General features: G+C 39.3%; 1 protein-coding gene across 2 annotated transcripts in view; it reads right to left on the minus strand.

The window, feature by feature from the left end:
* Positions 1-1,737: 1,737 nt before the first annotated feature.
* Positions 1,738-12,753, minus strand: part of dcp1b (decapping mRNA 1B) — a 73,325-nt gene continuing 62,309 nt past the window's right edge. The window contains exons 7-9 of one of the 2 annotated variants that reach the window (XM_052030290.1): positions 10,082-10,927; positions 6,602-6,859; positions 1,738-2,357 (exon numbers count right to left, since the gene is read on the minus strand). In XM_052030290.1, coding sequence (XP_051886250.1) covers positions 2,283-2,357; positions 6,602-6,859; positions 10,082-10,927 — 1,179 coding nt within the window. In that variant the 3' untranslated portion in view covers positions 1,738-2,282. Of the gene's footprint in view, positions 2,358-6,601; positions 6,860-7,010; positions 7,136-10,081; positions 10,928-12,753 lie in introns of those variants that run through there. The other variant, XR_007957514.1, reaches the window with a different exon arrangement.

The raw sequence follows: 12,753 nt of genomic DNA on the forward strand, positions 1-12,753 counted from the left end.
GCTCTGGAGACATACCACTAGTACTGTCTCCATAAAATCCTCCAAATTGTTTGGGAAGAAAGGTGAACCACTGTCAGTGTCCTCTCCCAGTCCAACAGCCCCAGCATGCAAGCTCTAATTACACTCAATAAGCTCCAGTTGGCAAACTACAACATCTGCATACCTGATATCAGTCTCCTGAAACAAGCACGCAACGCTGAATTACACCACAGAAAGGGGATTCCAGGACAGAGAAAACATGAAGGATGGTCTCAAAATTTCTTGGAAATAAAAGTAATATCCTCACAAATTGTGAGGATCCCTGGCCTGGGACCACCCAAGTTGGAGAAGGAACATCTGAGGCACTGAGCATTTTGAGTCTCAATGAAAAGAGCACACAGAGTCGAGTCCATTTGCAAGCAGTGGAAAGAAGTACAGAAAACCCCAAACTACACACTCACCAGCCTCATCAGGTACCACGTGCACCTGGGCAGCATCTGTTGATCCTGCATGATACTCCTCAACCACCTCAAAATACAGAGAACAAGTCATGGAAACATGCCATCCTCAGCTCCAAGGAACTGTCTAAGGAGTACATGCAAAAGGGGCCTGACAAAATGCCACATTACTGGCTCATCAGCAGGACTGAAGCCCAAATAATAAAAGGGAAAGTGGTTGTGTGGATAAGAAATTAGTTTAGTGACAGAAATCAGAGTCTTGGTGAATGGTTGTTTTTGGACTGTTGTAAGAAAGAGCGGTGCTCCCCAGGGGTAGGTGCTGGCATTACTGTTTTCTCTTTTGCACTTTGGTGCTGGGGCAACAATTTCAATATTTGTGGACCACACTAAACTTGGGAGAAATAATGCACTTTGAGGAGGTTTGTGACACACTTCAAGAGGACATGGATAGGCTTTTAGAATGCGTAGGCCCAAGCCAGATGAAATTTGGAGCACAAAATAAAATGAGTATTTTTTTGTAAGAAGAATTAGAAACAATACAAGATGAAGGGCATAATTCTAAGGCAGGGTGGGATGAGTCACAGGAAGAAGGAGACATGGGTGTATACATGCATTAATATTTAAGGTAACAAAGCATGTTGAAAGAAAAACAGTTATAAAAGCAAATAAGATCTGGATGGTTCATAAAAAGCAAGATCATATTATTTCATACTTTTGTTACAACATAGGTGGTGGCAATTTGGTACATCAAATCTATACTGACTCTCACAGCAATTGCATCGGCCCCATTTCACTTCTTATTTACTGTACCACATTCTCTTTCACATATCTATCATCTGCTCACTTTTTATCCTTCTGCTCACATACACTGGGGATAATTTGCAGTAGCCTACTAACCTACCAAACAGAACATCTTTGGGGTGCAAGAGGGAAACTAAAACACTCAGCAGAAACCCACAGGTACACAGGGAGAACATGCAAATTCCACAGCACCTGGGGAGAGAATCAATCCCAGGTTGCTGGAGCTGTGCAGCAGCAATACTAACTGCCGCACTACTGTGCTGCCCCTCAAATGTGAGCAAGTTATGATGCATTTTTATAAAACCCAGCTAGAATATTACTTCCAATTCTGGTCATTATATTTTAGGAAGAAAGAATGCAAATACATTGGAGAGTCTTTGCAAAGATTTACTGTAATTATTCCAGAGATGTGGAGTTTAAGAGGAAAGAAAGGAGAAGCTCAATTTTTTTCTCAGAACAGAAAATTGTTAGATTTACTCAGTGTACTGGTTATTCAAGTGAAGAACTTTTACAGGATTTACTCCATGTAATTTAGGGATGGGATGAGGTGGAAAGAAAAGTAATAGTTCTTTATTATATATTATAATTTATTATATATTATAATATTATAATAATATATAACTATTATAATAGTTATTTATTATAGTTATTAAAAGTAACATTTCCTGTTAGTCAAGTAAAGGCAAATTTTACTGGACCAATATAGGTGTTCACAGCTGGCACAATGACAAACTGGTATTGCATTTTATTTGTTCATTGAAAAAATACAACATTAATTTGCCATGAATGGTAGTTGTCAGTTGAAATTTGTTCTCCAGAAATTTCAATTTGTCTTTAAATTATCTTAATCATTCTTTAAAATAAGCCCGTTCAGCGATAAATGTTATCCAGTGTGAAAAGTAGTACTTTAAGTAGCTCAAGCAAAGCCAACAGTTTCAAAAATAAAACTCTTAAAAAATAGCAAGAACATCTTTAGCAATGTACCATCTAATTATCTTCACCAAAATATATCTACATTTACATCTTGTATCCAAACTTTCGGATTTACTTCTCTGCTGAAGTGTTTGTCTGGCTCACAAGATAAGCTTCATAAATGACATTCACAAAATTGGGATCATTCTGAAATACAAAATAGCAAAATCACATATGTTAGAGGATATCCAAAATTAAGTATTTAAAGGAAGATTCAAAATTAATTGCAGTAATTTATTTTCGACTAAGAACCACCATACAGCACACAACCAGCGAACAATATAAATAAACTGAAATAGTGAATCCAATTGGTTGATAGGTCTCATGAGAGCCCAAGAAATTAAGATTATTAGTCCTCTTTGCTTTTTTTGGCATTATGGCACCTCAGCTTTAATAGGTTTCCATTAGATCAACGTCAAATAATATTTGTGTTTGCTACTGTAAGGGAGTTTCTCAAATCTACTCCCACAATTAAATGGGTTAATAAATGATTAACAATGATCATTAAGAGTAAAACACTAAATTAATCTAACCATTGGACTTGATCATAATTATCTGGGTTGATAATTTAACAATGAATTAGCTATTACAAAACAAGAAGTAATCAGCTAAGTTCGGTTTTATAAGTGAACTTTTTCTTTCACATATGAAATCAGATTGATGCCTACGTAAAGTTCAAACAAAACTCCTTCTGACTGGACCAATGAAGACACAAATGGGCTGGTAAAATGAGTTTTTAAAAAATTGCTATAGACTTGATATCAAACATACCCAATGACAGAGAAACAATTGCCGCACTGGTCTCTATTTGATTTAACAAATTGGCAAAATGTATTGCCAAGAATTTGGACTGCAACTATGTGAGCTGATTCACTTTGGCTTAATACCCAATCCAGTCTCCAGCAAAAAATAAAGTCACAAAATTAGTTAAAATCCAGTTTGAAACAGGGTTAGGGTGATTGAGACCCAGAGGCAAGCAGGACCTGAGAGACCTTATCCAATTTTGCAAATCTCCACACTGAATTCAGAAAAGGGCACCAGTCCTTACAGGCATTCCGCATAGTAGTCAAACATTAGTAATACACACGTTGGCTGCATGGAGAAGACAGGGATGCGGGGAGATGAATGCACCTCCCATGTTACCTCTAAAGAATATGCACATTCTGATCAAGAACATGAAAAGCAGGAGAAATGTCCTGTACACCAAGGCACTAGAACATCCTACCAAGCACATCGCAAGAAGAACCTGGCTGCCAGATTTCATATCACAAAATGATCTGCCTACCACTGTTCTCACCTGCCTCAAAAGAAAATGTTTTATTATGTAGGAGGTCTGAATTCTTTGATCAAGGGGCCACTCTTTCAAGAATACCATAATGCAGCAACAAGTCATTAATTGCAGTGATTAATTTGTGTGTTATATTCAGGATATGAAGGGATTTTATTCTTCATCTGGGAGCTTCCAGCTGATTTCTAGTGAACTAGCTTACACTGTAAAGACTGTGGTGTGGAGATTCACCAAGTTTGTATTGCAGGTGTTTTCCTGCAGACGCCTCATGAAAATTGTCTATTAAGGAATCCCTTATATCCCCGAGAAATGTTATCACCTGGTAGTCTTCCTCTTCACCCTGCTCCTTTGTAATTGCTGCTTTCTCGGCTCTGCATCAAATGCCCCTCAGGTATTGTCTTCTTGTTGGTCTTCCTCTGGCACCCATTGCCGTTTTTGATTGGCAAGGTTGTGTGGTGTGCAGCAGATATTAATAGGTCTTCATATTTGCTTGGTTTGTGCTGCAGGGCATTTGCAGGGTGATGCAGGCAATTAAATCATCTGTTCAGAAAACCAGACGCTTTTTTCCATTATGATCCTGAGTAACCAGTGAAATAGAGGAGAACCTTTATACCCCAGCATACATCCCTCTGGATGGTGCTGACTGCTTAAAATGCCCAGTGTTGTGGATTCCCTCAGTAAAAAAAAGCTTTGTGTATTTCCTGGCCTGTTTTTATTTTGTTTCTCTTTATATTATCATCAGGTTCTACTTGGTTTCCTTTTCAATTTATTGGTCCTCCATTCTTGAAATCTGAAATTTGCCCAATCCTCAGTAGGGGACATTGTAAGCCTTTTCCAGTGACCTAATATCATCTTTACCTTCCCTTGTTAGACATGGCTGCACTATTTCCCACACTTGCACCAGTTCTCGTTGAAGGGTCTGCGGTGGAAAGGATGAGCAGCTTCAAGTTCCTGGGTGTCAACATCTTGGAGGATCTATCCTGGGCCCAGCACATAGATGTAACCATGAAGAAGTTGCACCAGTGTCTCTACTTTCTTAGAAATTTAAGGATTTTTGGCATGTCATCGAAGACTCTGACAAGCTTCTACAGATGTAATGGAAAGCATTCTGACTGGTTGCATCATGGCCTGGTATGGAAACTCCAATGCAAAGTAATGCAAGAGGCTAGAGAAAGTAATGGACTCTGTCGGTTCCAACACGGGTACAGCTCTCCCCACCTATGAGGATATCTACAAGAGGCAATGTCTCAAGAAGGTGACATCTATCATTAAGGAACCCCACAATCCAGGCTATGCCCGCTTCTTGATGCTGCCATTAGGCAGGAGGTATAGGAGCCTGAAGACCCACATCAAGGTTCAACAACAGCTTCTTTCCCACTGCCATCAGGTTCTTGAACTGACCTGCAAAACCCTAAAGCTACCTCGCACTATATTTCTTCTTTCCTTCTCTCAACTTGCAATAATGTTATGTTTATATTGTCATGCGAATTATGTATAATTTACGTTAATTTAAGTTTATGTTAACTTATGTTTAAAATGTACTGTGCTGCTGCCTCTGCAAAAAGCTAATTTTCACGGCATTTATACACTGGGTATGTATGCTTATGACAATAATAAACTTGAACTTCAACATTTCCTATTGGGATTTTCTGCCTTACTTTTAAACTACATATTAATTCATTAAATATTAGTCATTCCTCATTTATATCTTTTAATATAGCTTTTCAATCCACTATAGCTAATTCACAGCTCATCATAGTTTGTCTTGTTTAAATTTAAGAGCCTGGTCTCAGATTGGACTAAATCACTTTCAATTCCATCACTTTTATGATTACTCTTCCTTAAAGCCCCTTTACTGCCAGACTATTAGTTAGCTCTTTTCTCATTACACAATATTAGGTCTAAAATAGCCCATGGTTCAACATACTCATGTAGTAAACCATCTCTTTTCATAAATTTGTTCTCTACACTATTGCTGCTAATTTGGTTTACTTTTCTATATGTTGATCAAAGGCCCCTGCAAATGTTGTATTACTTGTGATGCTTTTCTAATTTCCTGATTTATGATATGCCCTACTATTTGGAAACCTATTCATAAAAAGGTTTGGATTATTAAGGGGAGCCCTGATGAGTCTATGGATGCAATCAATGACTGCATGCACACATGGGAAGCCAGCAATACTAGCAAATCTCAATGCCCAAGATGCCACCTGGTCTTCAATGAAACTGAAGTAGACGAAATCATTTCTTTGCTACTACAGTGCCTTGGTGATCCAGGAAAATCTTGTGGAAGGAAGTTGAAAATCAACATGACCATGACTTCCACAGAGAAAGAAGTCTAGGTATGAAAGTGTGACCAAATATATTTCTGCATAATTTCATGTATCTTTGTGATGATAACGTTGCAAATTCCAGGATGTGGTCTCCCTGAAAGCTCTCTGGGAGTGGGCTCTTTGATGATGGGCATATTTACCTTCTGCTCCATGATTACTGACCCAGCATGACCATAATGGAGTGCTGCCAGCATTGTCACAACTGAGGCATCCACTAAATGTGCATCTCAGCAGCCAACTACTGGAAAATCACTCACTTTCTGAAAACTTTGAATGGTATGTGAGTAGCCTGCAGTCACTTCTGAAAAAGCCTAGTCAGGTTTCCGGATGTCAATAGCATCCCTTTTAAACAGTGTAAAAAAAACCAAAATCAAATAGCACAATGTGCTCGTAATGCAACTAAGGCTGTTACACAATGTTTGCAATGTGAAGCTTTCTAAATAGAGATGGATGGAAACATGCATTATGCATGTAATGACATAATTTGGAGCACACCCGACATCAGGGAAACATCAGACATGCTAAGCTGAAAATTGTCTGGTTGCTTTCGTGGCTGATGTAATTTCAGGCTTACTTTTTCTGGAAACAATCTCTAGCACAATCTACTCCAGGTGAAGTTGAATATACCTAAAAAGGTACATAGTGCTTAAAAACGTAGATGCTACACAATCCCATTTCTCAGCTATTACTTCTGAATTCATTCACAGGGTCACTATATGCAATGACTAGGGCAATTCTTCCTCCAAAAGTTTAACTTGAAATACTTATACCTGTAACAGGTACAAAAGAGTTTCTTGTAACTGCATCTTGGTAAGCACATTTGGCACTTTACTTGTTTGCTCTGCAATCTGTACAGGTGGATGCAAACAGCTGTGCAGTGGTTTAGGAGCTGGTTTGGTATCACTCTGTGGTAAAGGTATGGCATTTCCATCTATCATTGGCTTTCCCATAGCAGACTGAGAGAACACCATGGGTGACATCAATAGGGATGGCACCACCGTTGCTGGAATGCGTTGCGGTGAAATTACCTAGTCAGAAAAAGTAAGAAAACGCACAGTTAAAAGATACACCGAAGTAAAATAGTAATTAAGTATAATAAATAGATCACTACTACTTAAATTAAGAGTGCGTAATAATTTGGCAAGTTATTTTATAACTGTTTTTCTGAAACATAATTACCATTGACTTCTCCCTGTTAAAGTTTTTTCTCTTTCCAGTTTCTCCTAGTTTTAGTATCCTGTTGATTCCCACTGATTTTCCCAAGTTCTGCGATATGCCAATAGGTCTAGGCATGTGGAAATAAGCTTAAAGAAGTAGAACCACAAGAGAACATAATAAATAGGACCAGGAGTAGATTATAATACCATTCAAGCCAGCTCTGCCATTCAACAAGATCATAGTTATGTTCTACCCCTGCACCATTTTGCTGGCTTGTCTCCATGTCCCTTCATTCTTCTAATATCCTGCAGTCTATCATATAGCAATGGAATAGGCCCTCCTCAGCCCAGCGAGTCCACACTGATCATCAAGCACTCACTTCCACTAATCCCATTTTATTCTCCCCATGGAGCAGCTCTACTAGCTAAGCTATTGTGCTGATTGAATGCAGTCAATCCACAGTGGTATCGCAGGTAGACAGGGTGGCGAAGAAGGCTTTTGGCATGCTGGCCTCCATCAGTTACGGCAATGAGTATAGAAGTTGGGATGTTATATTGCAGTTAAGACGTTGGTGAGGCTGCATTTAGAATATTGTGTTCAGTTTTGGTCACCCCATAGTGTAGAGGAGATTTACAAAGATGTCGCCAGGACCCGAGGGACTGGATGATAGGGTGAGGTTGAACAGGTAGGGACGGTATTCACTGGAGTGTAGGAGAATGAGGGGTGATCTTATAGAGGTGTATAAAATCACGAGAGACATAGGTAGAGTGAATGTGACAGTCTTTTTCCCAGGGTTGGGAAATCAAGATCTAGAGGACAGAGGTTTAGGGTGAGAGGGGAGAGATTTAGGAGGAACGTGACGGGCAACTTCTTCATCCAAAGGGTAGTCAGTGTATGGAATGAGCTGCCAGGGGAAGTGAATGAGGCAGGTACATCAACAACATTTAAAAGGCACTTGGACAGATATGTGGATAGGAAAGGTTTAGAGGGATATGGGCCAAACGTGGGCAAACAGGACTAGCTTAGAAGGGAATCTTGGTCAGCATGGACTAGTTGGGCTAAAGGGCCTGTTTCCATGCTGTATGACTCTATGACTAAGTTTGTTTTAGGCATAAATACCCAGGGTATAAAGGCCATGAAAATTAAAATTTTGCAGCAGCAGCACAGTACGTTACAAACATGACAGGCATAAGTTAACATAAACTTAAATAAACATAAATTATACACAACAAAATAAAAGGTAACAACATGATTGCAAATTGAGAGAGAGAAAAAAGTCCGAGGTAGTGTTAGGGTTTTTCAGGTCGGTTCAAGAACCTGAAGGCAGTGGGGCAGTGGAAAATTTCAAACTTTTACTTCCTATACACACAGTTAGACCACATATATCAATTTGCAAAATAAATGGACATCACTGAACCAAGACATTTTAGAGATCCCCATGCTTTTTGTCGGAATGAATCATACCAGGGGAATGTCAGTTGGCCAAAGCACATCAAAAATACCTCAATCTCCAAAATCACTATGACTGACTAGAGAAATGCTTTAAACTATTTATTGAGGGAACATTTTCAATATCACTCCTCAGCTGATTTCCTGAGTGTTCGCACCATGTTTGCCTGGATGGACTTAAGAATATGCAAATTTACTTCCCAGACATCAATTTCCCAGAGGCTCAACAGGTAAGAATCTTTTTCCACTATTTTGTATGAAATTTAGAGAGTCCTATTAGAGAAAGAGCAGTACTCAATCTCAGCAAATGAAATAGTGCAGGTGGTAAAAGTGTCAACATTTTGGGAACAGTGACCACAATTCTGTTAGTTTCCAAGTAGTTATGTAAAGTTTGGTCCTCAAGTTAACGTCTTGAATTGGTGGAAGATTTCCATTTGTGTAAGAGAGGATCTGGTGAACATAGATTGGGAGCAGATACTTGTGGGTATATTGACAGCTGAGAAGTAGGAGTCTTTCAAAAGAGAGTTAGCAAGAGTTCAGGGCCAACATGTCCCAGTAAGGGTAAAAGGCAAAGATAGCAAGATTAGGGAACCTGAGATGACAAAGGATAATGAAGGCTTAATCAGGAAATAAAAGAACACGTCTAGCAAGTGTTGGCAAATGGCATTGAGGGAGTCTTCTGACTTATATAGAATGTGCAGGAGAGAACATAAGAAAGAAATCAGGAGGTCAAAAAGGGACCATGAAATACTCTTAATAAGATTAAGGAGAATGCCAATAAGTTGTATAAGTATATCAGGAGCAACAGGGTAGCAAGGGAAAGAGTGGGTCCCCTTAGGGACCAAAGGAGTAATTCATGTATGGAGCCAGGAGGTGTGTGCAAGGTCGTAAATGAATACTTCTCAACTGTATTCACCAAAAAGGACATAGAAGATAGTGAGTTCAGGGAGAGGTACATGGATAATCTGGAGCGGGTCAGTATTAGGAAAGAGATGTTAAATGTCATAGGACACATTAGGGTTGATAAATCCCCACAGCCAGGTGAGATCCACCCCAGGTGGCTACGAGTTGTGGGGGGGGGGGGGGGGGGAGGCGGCTAGAGTCATGATGGAGACTTTTGTATCGTTAGCCACAGGTGAGGTACCAGAAAACAGGAGGATACCTAATGTTGTTCTTTTATTTAAGAAAGGTAGCATGGATAAACCAGATAACTAGAGGCTGGCGAGCCTTACATCAGTATGAGGGAAATTATTGGAGAAAATCCTAAGGGATAGGATTCACGGGTATTTTGGAAAGGCAGGCGCTGATCAGGGATAGTCAATACGAGTATGAGTATGTCACCACCGTCATGGGCTTTATCAGGAAGTGTGTAGAGTACTGTGTACCAAAGATATCAATCCCGGTGTTCCCAAACCATGAATGAACTGGGAGATCCACTCCCTACTGACAGAGATAGATAGGCTTTAAAGCAACACTACCTAACTCATGCACATACTGTTACTTACATTTTTCTTCTTCACACTTATTTTTATAGAAGTCATTTGATTAAATTAGGCCTTTGTAGTATCAATGATTCTGGTAAAGCACTTGCTTAATTCTCCACAGCAACATATTTAACTCCCATCCAATTTGCGTTTTCTTACCTGAAAAAGGTTATGATTCTCTGAAATAACAGTTTTGTCTGCCCGAGAATCAAAAGATTTCAAAGAGCAATTGGGCTGGTTGACCATCGGTAGTGGCTGAGCTGAAAATTTAGCTGCTAGAGTCAATTTCCCAGCATGATGTTGCTGTTCCTGTTGGACTATCTGCAGCTTCTGAAGCAACTCGTGAGGAGATATGATATCAGATGCCTGACCACTACAACTATTTAAGACAGATGTTCTCTTGGTCTGTTCCAATGTCAACACTTTAGGATGAATTTGCAGGCTGGAGCTATGATGGGCAGGATGAGGAAGAGGAATAGGCTGTGTCTGAGACCCATTCTGAGATCTGCATAACAGAAGTTCTGACTGCATTGCAGAAGCACAAGATGTAGGAACTTGTGTCTGGGTACTATGTAGCTTTTGAAATAAGTTACAAGTTCCCGTGGAGAAGAAAGGACCAGCTTCATTTGAAGAGTTTTGCTGTGAGAAAACATTTCCTATTGAAGAGTGCACTTGGAACAGTCCTGTTAATGATTCTTCGATACTTTTTTCATTTTGACTTTCACAGAGGCAATTTTCCGGTAACTCAGACACAGGCTGAAGATCAGCCCCGCGACTCATCAGTTTCTGAACAGCAGGACAAAACTGTTTTTTAACAGATTGTGAAATTTCATGTTTTGGCAGTCTCCTAGGCTCCTCATAAGATAGAGAACGCACCACAGCTGGTCGACTGGAAACTTTGTTCTTGGATTCCTGGATGTCATTTGAAATATCTTTTGAAGCAGATTTTTCTTGTGCACCAAACAAAGCCACCAAATTCAACTGTTTTGCTCCCAGTTCTGTGATCTTCAATAAAAGGAAACATGTAATTAATAATATCAATTCAATGGAAATTAATTAAAAAGTAAAATTAGCAAAACTACTTACTGCACTGGTGCTATTTGGAAAGTAAATAGTATTTTAAGTAATAAACAGTACATAGAAATGTTGGTGAAATGCTTCAATATAAGAGAACTAAACCTCTACAGCTTCTGAAAATATTAAGATACAACCTGGTAAATAGTAGAAATTAAAAAGGCTTGAAAATCCTGAAAAACCTCAGGAAGTACAACATCATTAGCTTTGAATGGAGAGCAACTAAAAGATTGTTTAAGCAGCAGACTGTGAAAAAAATCTGTGAAAAATTAATGATGAAAGGCTGTTGTGACTGACACACCAAAATAAAGACAGACAACTGGGGGAAGTAAAAAGAGTGCAGAAAGAAATACTAAATCAGAGCAGACACAAGATATTAAAAGCATCTTGTGAAAGGAGCAAACCATTGAAAATAAGGTCAAGCAACTGAGAGAGAAAAGCATGATTATGATAGAGGCAATGTCATGTGTAGTGCATTTCCTGGAATGAGAAAATTGTAAAAAAACTGAAGGATAAGGAGAAATGGAAAGTGTCTGTTAATCAAACTTAAAGATAAGCTTTACAGAGCATACAGCTGGAACCAATATCAAAAGTGACAGGGCTCAACATGAGTGAATGGTATTAAGTCCATTATAAAAAGTCACCACAGGTCTTTGCAAAGTTCAAGCTATCTTTAAACTCTTAGAGCTAATCATCAAGAATCAGAATTCATGAACACTACAATAGGTTGAATCGCCACATTATAAAAATGGGTTAGAAGTAAAGGAGATAGGAACGGATGGATGGATTAAAGTTGGTAACAAAAGCATGGCAAGTTTACAGCAAGCACAGTTCAATAATATAGAAGGAAATCAATAGATGTTTTGATATTAGGAATATCAAGGGATGCAAGGTTAGGGGTGGTAAGGTAAAAGATCAGCCCTGATCATACTGAATGATGAAGTCGGCAAAAAGGACCTTATGTCCTAGACCTGCTTACATCTCTCTTGTTCTTATATTTTTAAGCAGTCAAAGGATAATGACCAGATAATCAATTTTAATGATGCTGGTTAAGAGATATACATTGGCTAAGATCATGGTGAACTTTCTGCTTTTCTCTGAAATAAATCAATGAAGCGTTTTACCTTCTTCTTGTTGCTCTCTTACATACTTCCACTCTTTGGAAAATGAAGAAAACAGAAGACAAAGTGGGCAGAAGACAAAAAACAAAAACTGCAACAACACATAAAATGCTGGAGGAACTCAGCAGTTCAGGCAGCATCTATGGAGGGAAATAAAGCGTCAATGTTTCAGGTCGAGACCCTTCATCAGGACTGGAAAGGAAGGGGGCAGAAGCCAGAATAAGAAGGTTGGGTGAGAGGGAGGAGCACAGGCTGGCAGGCGATAGGCGAGTCCAGGTGAGAGAGGGAAGGTAGGTGGGTGAGGGAGGGGGAATGATAGGGAGTGATGTAAGAAGCTGAGAGGTGATAGGTAGAAGAGGCAAAGGGCCGAAGGAGGAGGAATCCCGTAGGAGAGGACAGTAGACCATGGAATAAAGGGGAGGTGGTGGGGAATAGATGCAAACTTGTTTAGGCTGAGCACCACATAGTGATCAGAATCAGATCCTCAGCTTTTCATAATTTACATTTAAGACCGATGAAAAGGCCGAGTGTACAAATCTAGGAGGAAATATGAACTGCAAGGAGGACACAGATCCAGTCTGCAAAGAAATATAAACATGTGAAGCAGATATGAAGATGGCAGATGGAGCAGAGAAA

The sequence above is a fragment of the Pristis pectinata genome, chromosome 15 (assembly GCF_009764475.1).
Source record: "Pristis pectinata isolate sPriPec2 chromosome 15, sPriPec2.1.pri, whole genome shotgun sequence".
NCBI classification, from domain to species: domain Eukaryota; kingdom Metazoa; phylum Chordata; class Chondrichthyes; order Rhinopristiformes; family Pristidae; genus Pristis; species Pristis pectinata.